Source organism: Abramis brama (genome assembly GCF_963993115.1).
Source record: "Abramis brama genome assembly, chromosome: 15".
NCBI classification, from domain to species: Eukaryota; Metazoa; Chordata; class Actinopteri; order Cypriniformes; family Leuciscidae; genus Abramis; species Abramis brama.
The window spans coordinates 37,568,632-37,594,015 of record NC_139977.1 but is presented as its reverse complement, the minus strand read 5'-3'; the positions used below and the strand labels follow the sequence as shown (position 1 = coordinate 37,594,015).

Genomic DNA, 25,384 nt, shown 5'->3' with positions numbered 1-25,384 from the left:
TCTGTTTGATCTGAAATAAAAAATATTGAAAATTATGGATTTTATGAATTTTTATTGATTTTAGAAAATACAATATAGAGTGATTACTCAATCATGATTCAATGACATATTACATGTCTGCACACAATGAATACATGAAAACATTTTTTCATTACAAACATACGGTCTTAATCTCTGCACAAAGAGCGAAACCATTTTATCATTTTTAATATAATCATAACTATATAGTTTCATCACGTCGTGATAGTTACGACCCTTGACTAAATGATATAGAAAAAACACACAGTGCTGGCCGCAAGTATCTGATGAAAAATCCTGAACACGTCTGTCTGAATACATCACGTCGACATTGTTGGTTGTTAGGAAGTTTTCGATGGTGGATGGAAAATGTTCGCTGTAGGGGGGATTACCGAAACTGTCGAAAAAACATGCGGGTCCATCTTGAGGCAAATAAATAGCAAGTCAATGCTCCCCTGGTAGGTGTGCCGGGTGCGTATTAATTATACACAACGCTGGTAAGTTCCTTAAAGATTTTTTAGGTAGTTGATCGCTTGGGAGAACTCCAAGAAAAAACACTTCAACGATACTGTCAAACACAGCATAAACGATCAAGTTAATAGTATGTGGCAGCGCTTGTCTGAACCGTACTTCGAGTCTGATATTTCCGGATTTGATGAGGGATATGTGCTGCCCACAGTCTTCAGGTTTAGGTTAAATGCATAAAGCGTGTACCCGTTCAGAAAATCGGTCCTGTCGATAGAGAGTGCCTGGTTTTTAAGATGTCTTCCGGTTGTCATGGCCAACTGGTAAAATTCGCGAACGGCCAAACCCGCTTCAAAATTGGGTTGTAGAGGTTTTGCAGGGAATTGTTGACCGTCGACGTAGACCGCCAGGAACTCCAAATCGTAATGTTTGAACGCAAAAGGGTTTTTTTCATAGGACCCTGTGAAATCATCATTATCGACCATAGCTAGGACGATAGATTTTGGTAGAGTCCCTAAAAACAGGTTTTCTTGATTTGAAACTCGTGACCCCACGGGTATGGAGAAATTCTTTAGACATACCCTATCTATGGGGTACTTGGCTGTTGTAGAGAGCAGTGCCTGGGCATGCCCCAGTCTCACAGGAGGTGATACAGACACTTTCTTGACATATAGGGATGCTGACACAATTTTTAATTTGTATGCCACGTCATCAGCCCTCATCAGACAGAACTCATCTTTACCACGGGTCAGGCGTATTTTGATGTCAACGCCATTCAACATTAATTTTTCTTGAAAGAAAATATCGCTGTGAATAGGTGCCAGCAGCTCCACCACCTGACTGCCTGTTGTGTAGTGCGAACGTTACGGCCTCCAGGATCATTCACGTCCATGTGTCCGGCTGTGTCTTTGTAAAACAGACCGGCTGAGAAAAGTGATTCCAACGCATCTTTACTGTAGTTAATCAGACTCTCTATGATGCATCGATAAGGATACGTGCTCGAACTCTGGGATATCAGCCGATCACCGAGGCTCACATCAACTTGTGAAAATATAGTGGCTCCAGGGTAGTTTATTAGACCCACCCTTGCAGGGGGTGCGATATCAGTTCCGTCAGGACCTGTGATTTTAAGTTGTAGATATAATAATGTATTATTTAGGTCCACATAATCCTCACCGGTCCCTGCTATGAAAAACTCCAAAGGTGCAGAGTCCGATATAGCGGATAAAGGGGGGACTTCCAAATACCCGTTTTTCTCAATAACCGTTTGCGTCAGTGGTACCGTAAATAAGTCCAACTCAGACTTAATGCATTCTCCCGACATGCGATGCAGTAGCGCCATGTTAGAATATGGTTTTTATGGATCTCTTAACCACTGGTTTTCGTCTCGCAGGCTTCTTACGCTTTCTACTTACAACTGAACGTGCCTTAGGGCCACGCTTTGTTTTCTTCTTTATCCGATGACCACGCCTCCTTACACCCGGCGGTTTAGACATTCTCTTACGAGCCATGACCATCAGACCAGATCCGTCTTGAGCTTTAGCATTCTCGTTATACGATCTCGAAAATGCATTTGAAACGACGTCGGATACTATATTTTTGGCCGCAGATTTTAGGTGGGGTTTTGCGATGCTAAATCCTCTTTTTAGCAAAGGTATGGCCATCCTAAACAGACCTCTGAAAAGACCTCCAAGCCCCGCTCCATACATAACCCCACCCCCTGAATACCCTGGTAGACCACCAGCTTGATTTTGGTAATAGTTAACATATTCAGCGGCATTCGTTTCGCGAGGGTTATAATAATAACTCATTCTAAAGAATAGAATGTTTCGATGGCTTAAAGTGAAGTTTTGCTACGACTTTCCCGTAAGAAAATGGTATTTCACAGTTTTGGTCGTCCTTTAGCTCTATGGTGATATCAGTGATGTGCCCCTTGTTGATCGATGCGTAATGGGGGTTGTCGTATCTGACACTGATGGTATCATTGTTTTCGCCAGATATATGTACACATCTCAAAAGGGGGACATAGGAATCCCCAACTGATTGATATTGGATAATGTCTGTGTATATGTAGAATGTATAGAACCCCGTGTTTATATCAGCTTGATGAGGGGCATACGAGATAACGTTCGTTGTAAAATCAGCTTTTTCATGATAGGCCGAGCGCCCGAGAGCATCATCCGGTTTCATTCCTAAAATAGTAGCGAGTTTTCCATAGAATGCCACAGATATGTTAGGTTTCGATTCCAGAAACACTTTGTTTTTTAAATTATCATAATTCAATATGGCGCTCGGTGCAAGAACTTGATTTATCCCCCATATCAGTGTGCGAATGTTCTCATAATATCCTCCTTTTATATGCAATTTCCTCGATACTGTAAACCGTGATAACTTGTTAATCGGGAAGGCATTGCGGTTATTTGCATCATTCGTGGGTGTGGGGGATGTGTATAGGGTAAAATATCCGTCGTCGTCTCTGAATGAGTACCAGCTTCTAGGATATTCAATTTCTGCGAGTCCTACTTCCCATTCCCCTTTCAAGTTTATAGTTTTTGCTAACCTGGTTGTATAGCTGGATATGCGATTTTCAGGATAAACCCTCGATGAAGCATTACACGGCAGCGTGACATAGAACCCGTGGTCATCCATGGTTATCCAGCACCCGTATGATCTCATCCGGTAAGCGATCATATGTTTTAAGGCATTTGTAAGTCCACCAGTGCTTTTTTATCAATATAACTATTGAATTTAGCTGGCCATCCTAACCATTTCACTAAAACAAGCGTAGATTTTCCTTGTTTTTTCTGACCTAAAATTTTTTCCACCTTAAAAGATCTGTTTTTACCCACAATTATTTTTTGCAACTCTTTTTCATAAAAAACACCTTCGATGGATTCCCCGTCATAATCGGCCAATCTATAGACTGGTGGTTGCCGCGGAATACATGCTGATACGGTGAAAAATTCATCTGTATAGTTCTGTTCATAACCTTTGGTGAACGGGCCTCTTACTTTGGAGATCCTCACAACATCTCCAACTTTGAAATTAAAGTGACATTTCTCAGTCTTCTTTATAGTTCCGTACAAGTTTTGAAACACCAAAGTCTCGTTTACTTTATCGACGTCCACCGGTCTCATTTTAATACTTCTATGATAACTGGTATTGTAACTCTGCACTATATCTTGTAAAGCATCAATGTAGCGCCGGGAATTTGTAGCCGTTAAAAATCACCACATTCGACTTTTTAATGTTCTGTTAAAACGTTCCACGACACTGGCCTTCAAATCGGTCGCGGTAGCGAAATGATTAATTTGATGCTTTTTCATCACATCTTGAAAATGTTTGTTAAAAAACTCCTTTCCCTGGTCCGTCTGCAGTTTCTGTGGAACACGTCCCTCTTCGAGTATAGACACAAACGCTTTAGTAACCTCAATACCGCTCTTATTCTTTAGAACGCGTACTTACTAAATAGGTCGATGCATGTCAGCAAATATTTATTATTATCATTCTCCTTGGAATAGGCTGACATGTCAACAAGATCCGCTTGGAACTGAGCATCTATCGCATACACAACAACTCTATTGCGTGTGTATTTTAGAGGGGCAGTTCTGTGTAATGTATAGGCATCCTCTCCGGCCAACCATTCTGAGACGTCTTTATCGCTTAGTCGAACTCCATTATCCTTTAAGACCGCATCTTTTAAACGTTTTTTACCGCCTAAAGATCCGGGGTTAGATGGTGTATAATAAGCTTTTTTCATAAGCTCCGACATGGTGCCAGTTCAACCTCTGTAAAAGAAATAGCTCACACATGCTTAGTGGATCACCCTTTTATTAAAAAACAACACATCTAATATCACAATAAGTAAAACATTCTAGATAATGACCACATGATACAGGTAAAAATAATTAAGAAAAGAAATAATGGTAGTACAAAACTCTAAACGATATAATGGCATTAGAGGCTAGTGAAAAATGGTTACAATAACATCACTGATAGTCTAACCAGTAGAGGAAATTTCTGCAGGCCATCATGTTACGATCTAGGATATGATTGACAAACATTTCGATAATTCTACCGGCGTCGTCCTCACCATTGAATTTTAGTTTTGGAATCAATAGCTTACATATATCTGCAACATACGTACACATACAGAGTACATTGCGGGTTGCAAACCCAGCACTGCATTCATCCATCATAATCAGAGCATCTTTTACCAGTACGCACGGGGGCTCAATACCACAGACACATATGTTTGTTAATTCAACCCAAGAATCAGGCGTACCTCTTATCAAACGCATTTGTTTCTTGAGATTTCTTGCACGTTTGGCATCAACATCAACGTCGTCATCATCATCATCATCATCATCATCCGATTCACTTGAATACTCGATGACTCTTCGCATTAATGAAATCAGCTGACTTCTGTAATGTCCTTTAAACATGAATTCCATGAAACTCTTTCGGCTACTGGCTGCAGCCATACTGGTGGGTTCTTCGTCACTCTCCATTCGCAATTGAGAGGCCTTGCCAGAGATCGACGACGTCGTAGACGATCTCCTTGCAGGATTGATCCAGAAGTTTGTCCCTGATTTCTTGTAGTTTGGTACCGATGAATGGTTCGTCTCTTAATTCATGCAGAATAGACCCGACTGCTCCATGAATCGCCTGAGGATGGGATTTAAAGCCGCAGCGGTTTAGGACAAACGCTATGATGAATCGAAGGTTAGGTTTAAACAGTTTGCCGGTCAGTTCGTCAAAGTGGGTTTCGAAGAAGTATGTGGGGGGTTCGTACAGGCAGGAATGCTGTAATTGGCTCGGATGATCCGTTGCACAGCCCTCACACTCCTCCTTCAGTTTGTTTTCAATGAGGTGTTGTAGTAGCAGCACTATTGAGGCTTTTAAGATTTTGAATCCAATGGTGCTGAAACATCCGTCTGTAGCGTCGAAACCGGGTTTATCAGAAGACGGCAAAATACTACACGCATTAGTCAGGAAAGTTAGGTTGCGGCATCCAAGCTCAGTGCAGAATTTGTCCAGCCATCCTTTCTGCGTATCGGACGTATCGGCCCCGTCTGCTGGAATATGATCAGTAGCATTGTCATCAGGCTCAGCTAGACAACTGACAGAGGCATCATAGCTATAGACACACTTCGAATCTACGTCTTGAGACATGGCTTATAAAGACAAAGTGTGAGGAGGGGAGGACTTACCTTGGTTTTATAATGGCTGTAGTAGATGGGCGGGGACGGATGGGTGTATGTCGCACTGCGGGCACATCTCTCAGGGTAGAACAGCTGCACTTTGATTTTATTGTACCCGGCGTACATGTCGCACCACTTGAACATTTTGTTTATCGTTGAAAAAAGGAGACTCAGCAGACAGGCGTCGCGCCATTTGAACAAAAATTGCATCACGTACAGATCATGATGATCATTTTGTAGAACAGTTCCTGAACTGGCACAAAGCTTTGTCTTATCTTTACAACTGAATATGTAAACACAATCATCCTCTTTCTTTTTAGAATGATCCCCGACCACCCGGTACCGAACATTCGGGGCCTCACCGTCCCACTCGGCAATGTACAATGGTTCGTTTCCCCCGTCATTCAAATATTTCCAGATCCGGTTGTAAAATAATGTCCAGTCTTTATCAGGAAACACCAGGCATGGGTCTTCTCCCGGTACAAATTGATCTGGAGTATCGGATGTGTAGAGCGTAACAGTTCGAAAATGTTTATGAAATATATAGCTGAATATACGGTTACTATTCAGTATAAATTCCCCTTTTACAATGCGTGAGTCAGCATGGAGAAATTTTGTCAGATTTACATGTCCTGGAGCTTTTCGCGGAGCCATCGTCAGATATTCTGTCATATCGTTGTCCTCTCTACGCTCTGGAGTTTTAGGCGATCTTAAACAATCCATATCGATGTTTCACAAACACGCATCTGTCTTACAAAAGATGCTCAACTATTTATACAAACCTGAGAAAACTGAGACTATAAGACAGACAATGGTATTCCAAACATCCCCTGAAAAAACATTCACAGTCACACCAAGCATTATTGCCGTCATAAAACACACAGTCATAAACCCCTCCCCACCGGATCCACACATGGCCAAATTTGACCACCTGTTGGTCATAAAACCCCCATATAAGGACTTCCTGTCATAAACAAATGTCATAAAGCCATAAATCAAGGGGTCATAAATCATTTTTGACACACAGTCCCCCATATGAACTACTTAAAGGTGTGCGCTCCCTGTTCAACAGTCTGTGCGCCTCGAGTGGGATGTGGTTGTGTATGTGGGTTATTTCTGTTTGATGCTCATTTTTAAGTTATTTTGTTGAATCAGTAACGCTGTGAACGCTAGAGCGTGTGACAGACAGATCCATGAGATCCACTGGAGAATAAAGTGTGTGTTGTGAAAAGCCAATCGCCTCTGAGAGTCTGTCTGGCCTCTAATAACTCAACTCACTGAGCTTTCCATATTTCCTCCAGACACAACGCGTTACACAACAAACACACTTCATGTGTCTTCAGTTCACATCTGTAAGAGACTGAAAAAAGAAAAAAAAAAGACCAGAAAACATAGAGCTCTTTATACACACACACACACACACACCTGTTGTTCACTTCTCTAGGGCCTTTAAAAGAAGATGCAGAGCGTGTCTGAGTCTCTCCAGCTCTACAGCGCCACCTTGAGGCTAAATAACTCAAGAACACTAGATCTCTGACAGAAGTGTGTGTGTGTGTGTGTGTGTGTGTGTGTGTGTGTGTGTGTTCAGTCTTAGTAACTAGAGATCACACAGTTTGAGTTATGAAGACTTCAGATGATCATAACTCTGAGTCAACACATCATCATCTATATACTGTAATCTGAACAATACTGTATAACACTGTAAGATTATATACTGTAATCATCTTTAATGTGTTCATTGTGTTCAGATATTGAGTATTGAGTAAGTGTTGATCTGTTGTTGTTCTGAACAGCTTCAGTTCGTCTGTTAAAGTCACTAATGTTCTGCTGATGGAAATCAGTGTTAATAAATCAGAGATGATTAAATGAGCAGCTGATGGAGTTTATCAGATCTGAGTTTTAAATTTAACATTCAGACTCTTGAAACTCTTCAGGAAACAATACGGCTGCGTCTCACATCAGATATTCAGAGGAGATATTGATCTGAAGAAGTTATTACTTCACAACTGTTAAAGGTAGGCTATGTTCTATAGACTGAGAATGTGTTGATTGATTTTCATCTTAGATTGAAATTCTTACACATCTTCTGTACAGAATTTAATTTAAAATAATTTCCATTATTTTGCTGAAGCGCAACAAGGCAATATTGGAGTCGATCAAATGCCACGTGTTCTTCCTCCTCATGGTGATCCCCTGCTTGAAGTCATAAAAACGCACATCCTCGTATCTTACCAAAAAGAGAAATCCCAGTCTTTGATGGTGACCCATCATTTAAAAGCATAATTAGAATGGAAACACCACTTTTAAGTTTGACCGTATTTTAGTTTTCAGTCAAGTTGCCTTTTGAATGGGAGTGCTTGAGGCACTTCTATGAATAAAGCATCAAAAATCGCTATTTTTAAAACACTAAGAAGGCTCGACACAACATGAAACTCTGCTGGAAGTATCACCTGGGGAACTCCAGCATTGAGAACAGTGTTTGTGTACACAGAGTTTACTAAAAAGAAAGATTTTGAACAAATCACAGAAGCTGTGTCCGCCGCCATTTTGTCAGTCAAAAATAGTCGATCTCCGAATGCGAATGAACTGACTCTGAATTTTAGTATTGTTTCTTATGAGGATCCTTTTTCAAATACAAGGTCAATATTGAGTTTCACTAACGACAAAACAACAAATTATCCGTGAATTTACATGGAACAACATGGAATGGAATTTACATGGCTTTCAATGCGGCAGCATGTGCCATAAGTGCAGCCTTTTCTGCCTCCGCTTGAATATGCAGATCATCTGTAGATGAACAGATTAACTCCTGTGTGTTTACTAAGCTTAGAGACACATTTGAGATGCTGCTCCAGGACCAACATCACTACATGCTTCACCCACTTCAGAGCTTTTCTGATCTTTTGCTGTGTCCGATAACCATTTATCCACGCGTTCAATGAACCCATTATTTGGTATCATCTTTGCTCTAAACCATATTTCATGTTTTTCAGGTTCATCTACAGGTAAAATACCCAACAGTGACTCATGTGCTTCTTTAGCCTCAGAACATTACCTCTTAAAATCTTCAAAAGCCAAACGTACCTCAGGTTCATATTCTTTGTCGTCATAGATTAACCTGTTAATTGACTCTATTAGTTTCTGGGCCTTGTTTAACTTAGCCTTTCTTAACTTTTGCAAAGTGTCAAGTTTTTCCATTAAAGCCTTAGCTGTTAATTTAACAGGTCTTTTCCCTCTTTCAGACTCGTTTTCAACATTAGGCATGTTTTGATTTGACTCATTAAACCCTTTAGTATTCATACACTTTTCATTTTCTGTTTTGCAAACAAACATACAATTCAAACACACAAACAATGTTCGTCAGTCTTTATCAACCAATGCATTGGAATTACGCGATTGTGTGCACACAATCCCACATGGCCATGTTAATGCTGCAACAACGTACCTACAATCCAATCGATCGGCCCTTTAACATCCAGATGAGCGCAGCAGAAACCCAGCGATGAGACCAGCAAGGGGGAAATATCATCCAAAACGAATTTTGGTAGATTTTTCCCTCAACCTTACTATCTGGTGCATCTACAAATCGACACCCAGTACCTTTATCCTCTAGCTCTTGCGTCTTCAGTCGACAACTGGCCGAGTCTAACCGAGTTACTAACTTGCTTCCATAAACTAGCCTACTTCCTGCACAGGAATAATCGACAAACAGACTTAAGCAAATGTCCTTCAGATGCTTTAATCGGCCAGGAGATCTTCCCGAGCAGTTCTCAGGGAATCTCCCAAGAAGAAAACAAATTCCTAACAAATTCCATTGAGAATCCCACCAGAAAATACAACAGTTTTTATAGGATCGAGACAACAAATAAGATTATCGTGACTAAACATGTCACCTTCAATATGATTGGTTCAATTGGTTCAAAAGCCCCAACCTTTTCCCTCTGTCACTGGCACAAGCAAACTCTGATTTTGTGATTACTCATCACAAGGTTTGAGAACTAGTCATCTGTCTAGTTTCACTTCCCTTAATTGTTATTTATACACACACACACACACACACAAAATTCAAAGTCACAAGTTTTCCCCTAAAGAGTTTGGAAACATTTAAAAGCATATGAATGTCGTTCCTGCAAGAAAAACAAATGTTAGTTGATTAATTAAAGTTGATTAATTAAAAAATCCATCACAGAATCCACTGAGTCAAACCCCAAAGCTTGAATCCAGCTAGACGTCTTGATGAGATGATCCTCACATGCAGCGACACAAAGACTTTATCCAAACAGCCTCCTACTGTCCATCAAAAACGAGTTGACTTTTATTCCAAACGATCTCCTTTATCCAGTGACGCAGTTTTTGACTTTATGTATTGGCTTTCCAATGCTGTTGCCGTTGATAGTAGGAGTAAGCAAGTTTATAACGCGTAAAAACAGACTCCATGCAGATGGATGTAGATACAAACAAATGTGACCGATCACGGAAAGTAGGAACACAAGTCGGTTCTGGGGCATTTTGAGTTATTCACCGATTCTGAAAGTGTAGTCTCCAAGCTTTCCAACGATGTGTAACACATGGAAATCTGATAATATTTGGAGAAGTTATGGCCATTTGAAGGTAGGCACTCAAAAAAACTCAAAGGGGAGAAAATGCCCTCTAAAGATTGTGAAGTTCTCACCTCTCTCTTCTGCTGGGAGTGACAATAGGGCTCATTTACATCTCATTTAGATAAGCCATACCCCCTGTAAAGCTGTAAAGAACAGGGGGGAGCAAAAAGGTCAGGAAAATAAGCCATCAAAGAAAAAAAGGAAAAAAAGTTTGCAAACAGGTAATATATAAATAAATGTCTCTTACATTTATTGTGTACACTGAATAAAAAATAAGATAAACTCTAGACAATGTTCAAATCAAAAACAGGATGTGCTATGTGATATAGGCTATATATATATATATATACTGTATATATATATATATATATATATATACAGTATGAGTATGAATCCAAGTATGAATCAGAATCAGAATAGATTTTATTTCCATTGTCAGTGAAAGGTTTCACAGACTAGGAATTTTCTTCGGTGTACTTGTGCAACATGAAACAAACTTTTGCTAATGATAAATAATAAGCAATAAACTATGGAAATAGGCATAGGCGTAATTTGCGGATGGGGCATGTTCCCACCACTTTTTCCCAGGGTCGATATTGTCCCCACCACACCAAAACATCTCGCGGCACGAATGTACCAATTCTACAAATAAATAAAACATCTCCAGTTAACTGGCAGAGCATTCATTTCGTTCGTTTTTTTAAATAAGAGACTAGCGCTGAAATGTGTTTTTTAAATCAAGTGATCAAAGTGCTCGTTGCCGCTGCGATCAGTGGCGCGGATACAGTGTTTTCTCGTGTGGCTCGCGCACACACCGCACTGTCTTCACTCTAACGCGCGCTTCAATCCGTTGCGTTGCGGATACTCTCTATTCGTTCTGGTGAAACCACAAAACATAATGCAAACGTTTGTGTGTCTCTGCTTGATATACAACCACTGATGAACATAATCGTTTTGATGAGAGAAAAAAACTCTACAAGAAAAAAAAAACCTACACGAGGTTAGATTCGAACCATGAACCTCTGACACCATTGACGAAAGGTCTACCACTGGACCATTAAGATACACATTGGTTAATTAGGCGGATCTATGTATTGGTACTGACAACATGTATTAGGCTACATCTCATTAAACGACAAAAAAACCCATGTAACCTACTATTTAAATCGATTGCTGGACATCGTAATGTTATTGGCGTCCATCTTCATTGAATTTTGAAATCAGATAAGTAATAAGTAGCCTCGCTGTTCCCTTGGAGGGCGGGGGCAATAACAAAAGAAACAAAAGCCGGCTTATTCAGTATGGAAATTATACGCACCGACAATGACACGCCCCCACTGCGTGCTAGAATCTCTGAAAAACAAGCCGATTTCATCCTCAAAATGTACGCTTTTAAATATACCAATACTGCTATCTCAAACATGGAGAGGCTTCTTCGTGATCTCAACTAACAGATTCTGCAAAAAATGAAAATCACCAATTTTGAAAAAAACAAAAAAAACGCTTCTTTCTCATTTTGCTCGAAAGTTGTGCTGCCGACTTGTGTCACTGGTTTCTGTGACGGGTCACAAATGTCTTTTTTATTACTTGTGCTCCATTAAACATGATCTCAAAACCTGTATCACTTTTAGCATAACTTAGCATTTAAAACTTCTTGTGGCCTTTCCTTGTTCACACGTTCACATAAAGCCATGCCTTGTGGACAGCATAAGACTAAAATCCCACTGCCATGCGGTCAAAACCTGTGTGCTTCCCAATAACCAACTGCACACCTGTTGCTCAGGTGCTCTAATTATACTCATCTATTATATTATATTACATCTAATTATACTCTAATTATACACAGCCACAGCACCACCCAGTGGACAAAAACTTTAGCATACAACAACTGGCTCCTACACACAGTGTATGATTTGTTTCTTTATAAGTAAGATCAGTTTTATCTCTAAAAGCAAAGCACTTATTTCCATGATTACTGTTATTAGTTCTAGGGAATAACAGCTTTGTCAATGAGTTGCTATGTATGAAAATGTCATTAATAAAATAAAAAAAAATAAAAATTCTGTCATTTCTACATTACAACTACTGTATTTGACAAGTCAATAGAAATGGTTAGATATACCACGGAGCTGAATGATATCATTACACATAGAAGAGCTGTTGCATGTGCAAATCTCACAACTATTCTATTGTTAACTTGACTCAGATCCATTCATTCATCAGTTCAGCGATGCAGAATATTTCTGATCAAGCTTTAGATAACCCATGCAGTGACAATATATAGAATATGAGAATTTAATATGTATAACTGTTGCGTATGCTATACATAAAAATCATATTCAATATTCAGAAAAACCCTTAAAAAAAAAAACCCTGAAAAAGACACCAACTATCACAGAATGACTGTTTACATACACATAGTAACAAAGCTAATAAAGAGTACATTTACAGTGTAAAACCTTCAGTTGAAAAGCAGATATAACAGTTGTACAAATAAATAGGAGACATTATAAATGCATTTGAACAAGCTAAGTCTTTCGTCCTCTAAATTTAAAAGTAGACTGTACTGTATTCCTCACCAAGCTGTAAATAAAGACTAACGAAAAATTCAGGAATTTTAGTTTCTTCAATTTTTGGATGTTTCAGCAGAATCAGACCTTGAATTATCAATAAGACCTCTTTTAAAAAAACCCTAAACAAAATAGTTTTAACCTCTGCTCTTATACTGAGATATCTTAGTGAAGATCATACATTGGAATAATAGAATGAAACAAAACATTTAATGTATATTGAGAATAAATTTGACGACATCCGCAATCCCCTTAAATAGTTTCTGAAAGAAACCATTGTTTTGCTCAGCTCGAATTCTTGCATTTTCCTCTTGAGTCTTTACTAATTCTTTTCGCATTTTCTCTAGTTCCTCCCCTCGAAATTTGTGCTCTAGAGCCTCAATTTCCCTAATTCGTTGTTCTTCATTCTCTTTCAGGATCCGTTGTTTCTCTTCCTCAATTGCTCTCTCTGCCTCCTGAAGCATGTCATTAGTGTAATAATCTCCACCATTATCAAGGACCATTTTATCAATCTTGTGTAGCAGCTGCATAACCTGGTTTGAATCCTGCTTTGTATTATCAATCGCAAAATATTGTCCTCTGCATCTCCTGACAAATTCTAGTAATTCTGGACTGTTGTGCACAAATGTTCTAATGTCCTGTCCTCTAAGTTGATCTCCATGAGTGAACAGTACCATGGCGTAATTCAATGCCTTTTTACCAAATAATCTTTCAATGTATTCTATTGCGTCTGCATTTTCTTTTGTGTATCTTTCCAGTTTAAGAACAATCAGAAAGGCATGCGGACCAGGAGCAGAATACGATATACACGTCTTAATTTCTTTCTCTACCTCTTCTTCACTCAAACTTGTGTCAAAAAGACCAGGAGTGTCAATAACTGAAATTTTTCTTCCATTAATAATCCTAAATTTCTTTTTAGAGTCTCGAGTTACAGATGAAGGTGAAAAATAGGATATGAAGACTTCTTCTCCCAGGATGGTGTTTCCGGTGGCACTTTTCCCAGCGCCGGTCTTTCCAACCAGGACAATCCGGAGCTCACTTTGTTCTGTTAAATAACACAAATCACCACATTCAAGGCTTATTTTTGATTTTCTGTTATTCAGGACAGATAAAATAATTTCATTTTAAATTAAAGCTGCAAGCAGCATTTATCAGGGTTCAAGCAGTTAAGGCCTTTAAGCACAAAAACATCAAAAGTTATTAAAGGTGCTCTAAGTGATGCGACACGTTTTTTAGGCCAAAACATTTTTTGTCACATACAGCAAACATCTCCTCACTATCCGCTAGCTGCCTGTCCCCTGAACACACTGTAAAAAAACGCGGTCTCTCTAGACACCACAGGCTCCACAAACGGCAACAAAAAAAAACTGGGCTCACCCGCACCCCGAAACATAATAAACAGAGTTCCAGCCAATAACTGGCAAGAAGTATTTGAGGGTGGGGTTTGGGGGGTTAGTGCGCGTGCACGTGAAGGGGGTGTGTGGAGGAGAGAGGAGAGAGAAACATGAAGAGGGAAGTTTGAATTATGGCCGACACACGACCAAAGTGACGACGTTCCGATGAACAAATTGCAAAGAAGAGGGACAAGGATAAGGAACGCACGAAGTCCCGAATTTACATCGGAAAAACCTTTGAAAGGTGGCGAGAACTCCGCCGGCAGAAGGGCTTCCAATCCGACATAGTTGGTCTGTTTTTGCAGAACAGGTAAATCCATTTTTCTTTCTAAACTGACGTTCATGTTCGCCAAACCAACACAAGGATGTAATTAGCTCGATCTATGCAGTCAGTGTTAACTTTGGTGAATACAACATATATGTTTCTAGCAGCGATCAATCTCTATTGTAAATGATCAAGCAAATTCACAGTAGGGCGACAATTTGTGTGAATGATTGTTTTCATCCAGTTTGTTATGAATTTGAATGTTCATTTATAGGCTGTTGACAACTTTGACTAAATTTGTTTACGACGCCGCCGTTGTTTATGCTCACTGGGAAACGCGAAGCTAGCGTTATCTTGCTATCATTGCGTCCTTGTATGGGAGCTATAACGTTAGTTATAACCTCAGGTGGCGAAGCGATTTTAAGATAATGTTTCTTTTTTTCTGCATTCTGTTCTGCAATATATAAGTAAGGAATAATTGACGACAGGCCGTTGGAATTATTAGAAAAATAATGCACACCCGAGGTGGTAATGCCGTCACGACGCGAAGCGGAGGGTGTGCATTATTTTTCTAATAATTCAACGGCCTGAAGTCAATTATTCCGCTTATACTACAGTTACCACACCTCGAAACATTGTTCAGATTATGTATTTCAAGACGTTTGTAAAGTTTTTGTCATTAAAACGCTCTTGTATGTAGGACTAATTTCTTACGCATCTAATCCAATGCCTCCGTTGCTAATTCCAAAACGTCATTTTAGAGTTAGTAACGGAGGTTTGAGCCACTGATAGCAGATGCTGGGGACACACGCAGGGCTTGACATTAACACCCGCCAACCCGCCAAATGCGGGTGGATTTTGCTCGTGGCGGGTAACACAGTCACTCCAACTAGACATTTTGGCTGGTTGAATAATTGTAGTCTTTTCAAAACGCATCTGAAATAAGTGTGACACTACGACACTACAACTCCCATAGGGCTGTCAACAAATATTCTAAATTCGAATATATATTCGAATAGTTTTAAAAAACAGAATTTCGAAGGTGAAAATGAATATTCGAATGTGGAAAAACGCCCGCGGTAGCAGAGGCGCGGCTGTCTGCTTTGCGAGTGGATGCGCTGCCTGAGGGGTCAGGGACAGGTAACAGGAAGAAGTGTTAACGTTAAACAGAAACATTACTAAAGTGTAGGCTACTGTATTGACTGAATAGATATTGCATGAATAAGGTAGGTTAGATACAGTAGTTTCATGCACTGCAGGCTTCCACTGGTTTGATTATTTACTGTTTCATGTCAAGGAAAAGTTCCATGTTTACCACAGCACAGCTCGCTCGGAGCGTTCAATGTCGGTTTTATATAAGCTACTGTAAAACTTAAATTATTGTAAATAATATTTGTTTCAATCACTGAATGAAGCCTGCTATATAAGAGTCGCGACCTTAAATTGCTTGCACAAAACTCTTGATCAGCACTCAACATTTGCTTATTGTTGTTGTTCATTTAAACCGTTATGCGCAGAGAGCGTGACGCCTCATTCGCGCGCAAGACCTCCAGACGCGCGTAAACGAGTCTTTACACTCGCGCCAGATGCTATTCACATTTGGTGTGAACGCAGCATGAGGGTGAGGCCCTATGGGGTGAGGGCGAGAGAGAGAGTCTGCGAGTGCGAGTGAGTGAGCGAGCGAGAGTGAGGTCTGCGGTCTTGGCCATTAGTTGATTTACTTGTTTTTGTGTAGGTAATACGTTGTCAAATATGTTTAAACTTAAATAAACTACCTATACAAGTAGTTATGTCTCTTTGTATTAATTTGTCCTATTATTGACGTAATGCGCGTCATTGACAAAATGCGCAACCAGATGTTCGAAATCACATTAAGCTATGGAATGACTTCAGATGACTTTGTCACCCAAACTGACGCGGTAGTCTTCTTCGTCTTCTTTCTTAACTTCTTTTGAAATTGTTGACCGACGGGCACGCGCTGAGCTGTTGATGTCTGAGCGCGCAACAGCGGCATGGACGGAGGGGCGGGGGCTATTTTTTTACAGTCTATGGGCGGGGGAGTACTGGCTAGTGTGTGCGATCGAAGGTCTAGAGCGGCTTGCCTGCCTGGCTGTGCATTAGGGATGAAATGCATAACTGATGCTACTAAAATTTATACTGGCCAGCAGGGTGGCCAGTGGGGTGGCCAGGAGTCGGCCAAGGGTGGCCACGGCCACCCCTGGCCACCCCCTGGTGGCGCCATTGGTTCGAATAGTTCGAATATAGGCTGTGGTTTTTTTTTTAGAGGGAATATTCGAACGTCATTTTTGAGCAATTTTGACAGCCCTAATGAGTATTACATGCACACAGTGTTGCCTTGCGCTTTTGCGCTTGTGACCGACAACACAGAAATGAAGAGACAGTTAGCTGCATGCCCTGCTGGAGTTACGTCGTATGCCGGTGTGGAGCTATGTGGCGACATATAATAAATAATACATGGTTTTATTTAAAAAAAAGGAGCTTTACACACAACCTTATCAGACCTAATGATAATGACCTGTATTGTTATATATTTATGTAGTCTTGATTTGGGTGAGTACAGTGGTTTTACATTTAAAAGGGTTGTAAATCTAGTTTAAGTAAATTTTAGCACGCCACAGTCAACTTTTATCAGGTAATTTCACAAAAACAAAAATGTGGCTAGTAAAAATGCTGTGTGGCTAGTAACTTTGGAAAACCACTAGCCACATTGGCTAGTGAGCAAAAAAAGTTAATGTCAAGCCCTGGACACACGACTAGCTGACACATTCTCTGACTCTTCATCGACTGCAGCAGATTTTAAACACCGACTTTGAACACAGACTGAACGCGCTGAACACGCGTTTGGGCATGATCAGTCATAACAAGTATCAAATTACATTCATAACTGGCCTTAAAGTGTGTCCCCGGCTTTATGCAGTTATTAATGCAGTTATTAGAGAGAGATGTTGCAATAATGAGACAGAAAAGCATGTGTGTCAGTATTATTATTTATTTATTAATTCAATTCGTTTTAATTAATTCGTTCATTCTTTTTTTTTTTCTATTATTGACAGATGACAGCACTAGCCAAATAAATGAAACACAAAGCCCTTTTAACAAGTAGGCCTATCAATACTTTATTTGTTATATTATCTGCAATAAAAATCCGTGCTGCAGGACTATCCATTTATTTAGCCTATAGTCAGTTTAATTTTCTATTGATTATAGATAGGAATATACTTTATTTATTAAAATTAAACTGCATGTTTCCATTGATTTTGAAGATCAAGCGCATGGGGCTAAATGTTTTTTCTTGTTATGAATTGTATCCTATTTTCCGTTATTACAGTTGACTACGCGAAGTGATATGGAACTGTAATGCGGTCAAGACCTGCCTGGAACTACTTTAGCTGTGCGTTTCCCTGAAAATAATGCACACCTTAGAATGTTTGTCAACCAATCAGATTCAAGCATTCAACGGCCCTGTAGTATAAAAGCATTTATCTAACTTGGCGACATTACACATTGAATGAAGTATCAGTAAAACTTAGCCTAACTTTGTTTGTAGTGACTATTTTGACTTTCCTTTATGTCGGAAGGGAGGGGAGGAGGGAGGAGGGAGGAGACGGGATGAGGAGGAGGGAGGGTCTAGCTAGCCTCCGTTTTGTTTGACAACTAGTGATGTGCGATACCACTGGTTTCCTATCCGATCCGATACCAAGTAAAATGAAGGCGAGTATCGGCGATACCGATCCGATACCGATACTTTGCCCAAAAATTACTGTTTGGGAAATTAAAGTAACAAGTAGTTACTTAGATTTTCGTTATTGAATTGATGTGCGATTATCTCAGGGACACATTTTACTAAAATAAAGTAAATAAATAAGTAATGAAATAATTAAATGACCAAAATGTCTGCAATAGTTCAGCTTGGAGTAAAATGTGTCCCTGAGATAATCGCACATCAATTCAGCCGGCCCAGATTTAGTTAGGTAAGGTTATCTGCAGAGTAGATCATTTAAATTACATTGACAAGGCTGCATTGGACTTTACAGTATGTTTGCCAGGAAAAGTATTTGATAGGTAAGAAGACAGATAATATTGTATCAGTAGAATAATACTCAGTTGTATTATTCTTCGTCTCATTTGTTTTGACTGATGGTTAAATAGAAATTTCAAAATGTGGGTTCTGACAATTATGAAGTTATTATGGTACTTCTCTAATTATGTATTGTACTAGCCATTTCAATTTGAGTCACAGCATTTTTTTTATAAAATAGAAACTGTATGTATAACCAAAGTTCTGAAACAAATTTGTTTTAAAGGAGAAGTTCACTTTTAAAATGAAAATTCTGTCATCATATACTCACCCTCATGTTGTTTCAAACCTGTATGAATTTCTTTCTTCTGCTGAACAGAAAGGAAGATATTTAGAAGATTATCAGTAACCAGACAGTTTTTGGGTCCCATTGACTTCCATAGTATTTTTTTTCCTACTATGGAAGTCATTGGGACCCAAAAACTGTCTGGTTACTGATAATCTTCTAAATATCTTCTTTTCTGTTCAGCAGAAGAAAGAAATTCATACAGGTTTGAAACAACATGAGGGTGAGAATGATGACAGAATTTTCATTTTAAAAGTGAACTTCTCCTTTAAGAATTCAGGGAACTGCTGTTGTTTTTTTTTCATTGTCACTAAAACCCAAGCCCCCAAAATACAGCCACATCGCCTCATTTTCTCCCTAGTCTGTACCTGGATAGTGCCTGCCTGCTGCACCAAAGGACTCTGAAAGCGATGTCTGTCTCGCCCTAGCAGCACCTGTACCTCTCCTTTCCTCCTCCTCTGACCGCCTCGTCATGACGTCGTCATATTCTGTCTTGTGATTTATATGTAGATGTTTGATTAGGTTTGTGGTATTACCACAGTACCTGACTGTTTTGTTACACGTGTCACAAACCGCATCGTTTGAGTTTATGGAAGTGAAGTAGCTCCACACATAACTTCGCTTGCGTTCAGCCATTAGGCCGGACTGACAGCGTGACTGAACAACATGTGCCAGCGGACTGAGTGGCTAGCGTGCTCTGCAGTTGTACAGTGCCATATTACGCTCATGACTTGGCAGGCGGAAGAACAAGTAGTTCCGACTAAGTTGGCATTATTCAGATAAACGAGGGTAATTGTGGTTACTTTCCGCTGTATTTCTATTTCCAATAAACTACATATTTGCTCCAAATTACTGAAATATCGATATTTTGATAAGATAATCGATTCTAGAACATACAAAGCTGGTATCGGAGATATCGATATTTTAGTATCGATCCGCACATCACTATTGACAACAATTCAAAAGTCAACAAGAAGTAACGTCTCCCGGGATCGCTTTGAGCACCTTTAAGTTTTATTTAGCAAGCATGTAACTGATATAATAGATGGAAAAGACCATTTACAGCCAATACAGGCAATTTACCATGGGAAATATATGGTTTTAAAGCTTTTTAACAGTTATAGCGCCACCTATGATCCGATCTCCATAAAATTGTGCACGCTTGTTCAGAATGTTATGTCACATATCAAATTAATCCAATCAAAATTGGAGATACACATTTTGTCCGCCTTGAGCCAGCGATCCCAGTGATGTAAGACACTTGAGTCTAGGACAAATGGTCTAAGAGTTATGAGTGATTTTGTACTTTTGGTTGCTGTAGCGCCACCTATGGTCCAATCGGGGTCATACTCTGATTTTTGGTCATAGCCTACTCTCAAATTGAGGCCTAACATCTGGCCAGGTTTCAAGTCTCTAGGCCTTACGATTTGGCCTGCATTTCATGCTTGAACCCCTAATTAAAGCTATGTTTTGTTAATGCATACAAAGCACAAAAATAACCAACATTTGAGGATAGGATAATGATTTTTACCAATACAGTTTTCTTTGAGAACACACTTATTGAGGGAAGTTTCGGTCTCAGTCGTCCAAATCTGCAAATAAATATACATAATGTGGTTGAAAGATATTTAGGTGTGAAATTGTCTGTCTATGTATAGATATAGGATGGAAACAGACACACACACACACACACACACAGACAGAGAGAGAGAGAGAGAGAGAGAGAGAGAGAGAGAGAGAGAGAGAGAGAGAGAGAGAGAGAGACTCACTCACTAATTAAAGCTGCAAGTCGGCAAGTCTGGCAGATAGGCCTATGTCACGAAAAAATTGAAGACCGGAAGTACGTCTTTTAGTAGGGATACGGCTCTTCTGGTTAGCTTTTTACAATGGCACAGAGTCCGATAGATACCGCTGGACCAAATCTCTCAACAACCTGCCTGAAGTCACATATGACGATGTGGTTCGGATGGTAAATGAAAACTCTCAAGTGGAAACGTCAAAACTGAGGTCTACGTCCTGATGCAGAGCAACCCGGTACACTACAACAACAGCTGCGGGTGTAGTTTGCCGTTCGCCAGTAAGGTAAACGTTTCTATGGTAACAGCGAGTTGGACCAATCAGCAGACGTTGCTGCTATGCTTAGGATTGTGGGTAGTGTAGTTTTTTTCATAAGATCGCGGATAAAACATGTTTTTCTTAAAACAAGGTTGATTTCATACAAACTTATATCTTCTACAGGAGCAAAAACCTTCGTTTCACAACCTCATAGCTCCTGGTCAGTCTACCTCGGATGGTTTAGACATTATGGCTGATAATCTAAATCCTTATGGAGAAATACTATTGACCGGAAGTTCTGAATCCCTACTCCGCGTTCCGGAAGCAGGAAGTGTGACAGAGGCCTATTGGGTCGACTTAGCCAAAATTTTGAATGTTTACAACTCTCATGCCCCTCCCCCACTACCAACGAGCACTTGCCCATCGTCAGTGCGTGTGTACCAGATTTTCTGTGAACGCGTCCGTCTCTTCAGCATCGATCAACACCATGGACTCGGAGGTAGGCTGCCCTGGCTAATCTACCCATTGATAGCAATAACAGAGGAATTGGAAGCTTGTTAGTAGATTTTCTCTCCGACATCACGCTTCGTACAATCTTCAGGCGAACTTCAGGCGTGTCGTGTGCATGTGATATTGTAACGTGCGCGTCTGCGCGAGGGAGGGGGGATCTGCGGCGTGTGCACGACCTGTGATTGACAGTCAGATCTCACACCCCCCTGCGCTGATCCGGGAGCAGTGGATTTTTGCAAAACAAATAACACGCTCCAGGTGGAGTTAGATGCTCGGGTTTTTTTTCTAAAACCACCTTATTTATGTTGTTCTGTCGGATTATAGTGTCGATTTCACTGAATATGATCAAAAAAATGTTGCCGACGGCAGCTTTAAAATGAAATATAAGTGGATTTGGGGAAAGGGATTGAAAGTAGATGGTATGGTAAATAATTTCAGACAAGTAAATTTGATAAATTTGATTAACAAAAATAATAGACGTACAAAAAAATTAAATGATGTCCATGTATTTTTAATAGTATAACCCCTGGTGAAAGAGGTATTAGGACATCCCCATCATCACTGCATGAACACAGTTTTTTATTAGTCGTTTAATTTTATCATTTTTAAGTGAATATGAGTGAATTTTAAATAATGTCACATATGGTGAGCAGATGCAGTTTTAAAATAAAAATCTTGTTAATTAAGAAATGTTTTTATTTTTACTTGTTCTCTTTTCAAAATGTTTTATCAAAAAACGTGCCCTAATTTCACTTTTAATATTTGTATTAGCAGTGGAGTGAATTCTGTGACGATTTGTCAGATTATTTAAGATGTTCAAGCCTGTTTGATGAAATTACAAGATATCAACAAGAACCTTCAAAATCCTAAAGATGATGAAAATATGAAAATGAACATTACGTTGACACACTCAGATAAATATTAATTTCTCACCTAGCAAACTCTAGGTATTTATTTCAATTCTATTAGGTTTGATCTGGTAAATTGACTTATTTTGTGTAAATAAGCAAATCATTAGTATCTAGTGTCTGGTGTAAATACACATCTCTATAGAAATACTTGAACTGCAACATATTCATCTTATAGTTGAGAAAGCACTGTCTAACAGGAATGACAGGAATATTCCCTCTGTGCCTTGAGGCTTTTCATATTTGAATAGTGACAGAAAGACTGTGATTGTTGGTTGAATCATATTGTAGCACTAGTTCTCTTGTCCTAATATTATTTCAGTCTATTCTGAACATACAGAGCAACAGACAAAACAATATGCAATTATATTTTCATAGTGATAATTACCTGTGAACCAAATGCAAAACCACTGCAGAGATACAGAAACCAGGTTCTGGATACAATCAGTTTCATTTTAGCTGTAGTTTGAGATTTGGATGTGTTAAAAAGCTGTAAATATAATGTAATTTATGTATTAATGTAATACATATAAAGCATTATTGACAGTTTATTTATAAAACTAATTGCATTTTGTATTTTTTTTTTTCATGCTAATAGGCAGTTCTGTGTAAGTTTAATCCTACCTTTCAGTGCAGATGTGCTGATCAGAATATATCTCTTCAGCTTTGTTCAGTTTTAGTTTCATCGCTGTTATTTATATCAGTTCTCTGTGAAGGGGAGGAGCCTGATGACGACTGCATGCTCAAAGACACAGGTTTACTTTCTGTTACTGATGTCTCCTGACAAAAAGTTAATATAGCTCAATGCAACACTGTTTATCTTCAAGCAACTTATGCTGGCTTTTGTTTGCATTCCCGTGAATTACAACTGATGAAAATCATTGATCGTCCTTGCCGTTTTGAAATGTTGAAAATAAATGAAATCCTTTAAACAGGTTCAGGGTTAGTAACTAGTTGTGACCAGTTATTGCAATTTCTATCCACCTTATTCCTTCGCCACATGATGCTTTGTGTGAATTATGAGTGTAACTTCAGCTGTAAGTAAACAATCAGTGAAACCCTCGCTCTATGAACGCAATAATACGTTTAGGGTCTACTCACTCTTTATCCATCGAACATTAAAAACACATTTAAAAGTGTAAAAGCATCAACAAGGTACTTTCAACAGACCAGGAATAACCCCAAATGGAGGGTTAAATATCACTGTAGTAATATATATATATCTTTAATATGTAACATATGTTGCCTCAATCAAAAATGTTCATTAACTTCAGCTATTTCAAAGTGATATCCTTCATTTTGACAGATTATAAATTGTATTTACCAGTGAAAACAAATCTGGAAAGAGACGTGAGGATTTGAGGAGAATAAAATTCCAGTGAATAATTAATGTAATATATCTATCTATTTAAATTAAATCGGGAGAACAGACCACAAATGTGCAGTATATGTTGTCATCACAAGGAAAAGAATACAGTGCCTGAAAAAGAGCTCTTAGATATTCTCGTTATACCATATCATGTTAAAATACCAAGTGTTACGTTATTCTCACGATGTCTGAAAATAGATCATGAAGGAGAATTGACAGTCAAATGACGGATCAGCTTTATTTGTAGGACAACCTTATGATTTTAAATTATTTGTTTATTATTTAAATGATAAATTATTTCAAAAACAGTAAGATCATCAGGAATAAGTACATAGTATGTACATGGACTGTAAAATAAATTGATACCATTATAATATATATATATATATACTCTATCAAGAATATATACAAAAAAAGTTAATCATTAATAAACGGAATTAAAAAAAAGTGATACATAATGTATGGATACAAAAGACAACAAATGAGAGCAGAAAAGCACAATGTAAATCTTTAAACCAGAACTTTATAACATATTCCATTAACATCCTTTGCTCTAAAGTAAATTACTGACATTACCCTTTCTCATGACACTGCTGACTTTGTACTGTAATTTTGTAGTTATGGTTATGGTTATGAAATTAAAAAACACAGTTTGATAACTTCTGTCCTTGTCTGAAGATGTGAGCCACATTTAGTGAAGATTGACGTCAAAACATCCTGACAACTGATGGAACCAGCAGAACAAATATTAGTAGTAAAAGCAAGTGCTGTATCGTGTGCACATTTACTAACACATGAACCTGATGCTAATGCTTCATTTACATCCGTTCGATTCATCGCTCATGACCACAGATTTGTTTAACATTTGTTTAACATGACCTGCTCTGCAGATGCTATGGGCGTTTACCCTGAAATGTACCTCAGGTTTGGGAACCGAAGCCCAAGTATGTCGTTAAACTTGCTTTCCAGAATACTCCCTGAAGAGTGTGTGAAGATTCAAACTAACACTATACAGAAACCTGCATGAAACTATAGATACTTCTTCTAAAGTGTGTGTTTGTGTGCAGGACTGACTGACTGAAGGTGGCGAAGCAAATACACAAACCCTCCTGTCTGAACAAGACAGAGGATACATCTGCGTATATACACACACACTGCACACATTTTACCCTAAAGCTACACTATGGGTGTGTCTCAAACAGAAGGCTGTGACCTAGTTAGGCTGCATATCTCGGCTGCCACGCCATCAAGGGTTGTTGAAGGCCGTATCAATTTGAAGGATCCTTGGAAGACAACGTTAGTTTCGTGTCCTTCCTTTGTTTTGAAGGATGCATCATATCCTTAAAATCTAAAGATAATAAGTCCAAAACTCTGTATTTAGTTAAATGTTTTTCAAGACCATGTCAAATGACTTTATTTTGATTTGACTCTAAAATGCAACTGATGTTTATTGTCATCTTCTAACCATCTATCCAGTATATTGTCTCTATTGTTTTGTGGTGCAAACGATCCCCATTCAGTCTCAGTCTCCCCCTGCACACATTCACACCTCTCCAGCCTGGTTATGGCTCTAAATATGCATTTCTTTTGTCTGCATTATAGTTACTAACGACTGGCTATTCACAGGCTATTCATAGGTT

The 25,384-nt window shown here is 39.0% G+C and overlaps 1 protein-coding gene and 1 long non-coding RNA gene across 2 annotated transcripts in view; one reads left to right on the top strand and one right to left on the bottom strand.

Moving 5' to 3' along the window:
* The window catches only part of LOC311096850, a 122,556-nt gene that overhangs the window by 34,744 nt on the left and 62,428 nt on the right, over positions 1–25,384 (top strand). The gene's annotated exons all lie outside the window — the stretch shown is intronic.
* LOC311096810 (GTPase IMAP family member 7-like) lies at positions 12,576–23,045 on the bottom strand. The gene is made up of 4 exons (XM_084136202.1): positions 23,000–23,045; positions 22,764–22,865; positions 20,434–20,494; positions 12,576–13,903 (listed from the first exon to the last, which is right to left on the bottom strand). Exons 2-4 carry the CDS (start codon positions 22,827–22,829, stop codon positions 13,068–13,070), a joined length of 963 nt encoding a protein of 320 aa, XP_083992328.1. The 5' UTR covers positions 22,830–22,865; positions 23,000–23,045; the 3' UTR covers positions 12,576–13,067.

Bases quoted from the DNA above. Each gene is read 5' to 3' on its own strand.
- LOC311096810 (XM_084136202.1), bottom strand. From the start codon at position 22,829: ATGAAACTGATTGTATCCAGAACCTGGTTTCTGTATCTCTGCAGTGGT. The intron at 20,495-22,763 runs GTAATTATCACT...ATTTATTTGCAG, and splicing joins GTTTTGCATTTGGTTCACAG to ATTTGGACGACTGAGACCGA. The intron at 13,904-20,433 runs GTAAAAATCATT...GTTATTTAACAG, and splicing joins TCTCAAAGAAAACTGTATTG to AACAAAGTGAGCTCCGGATT.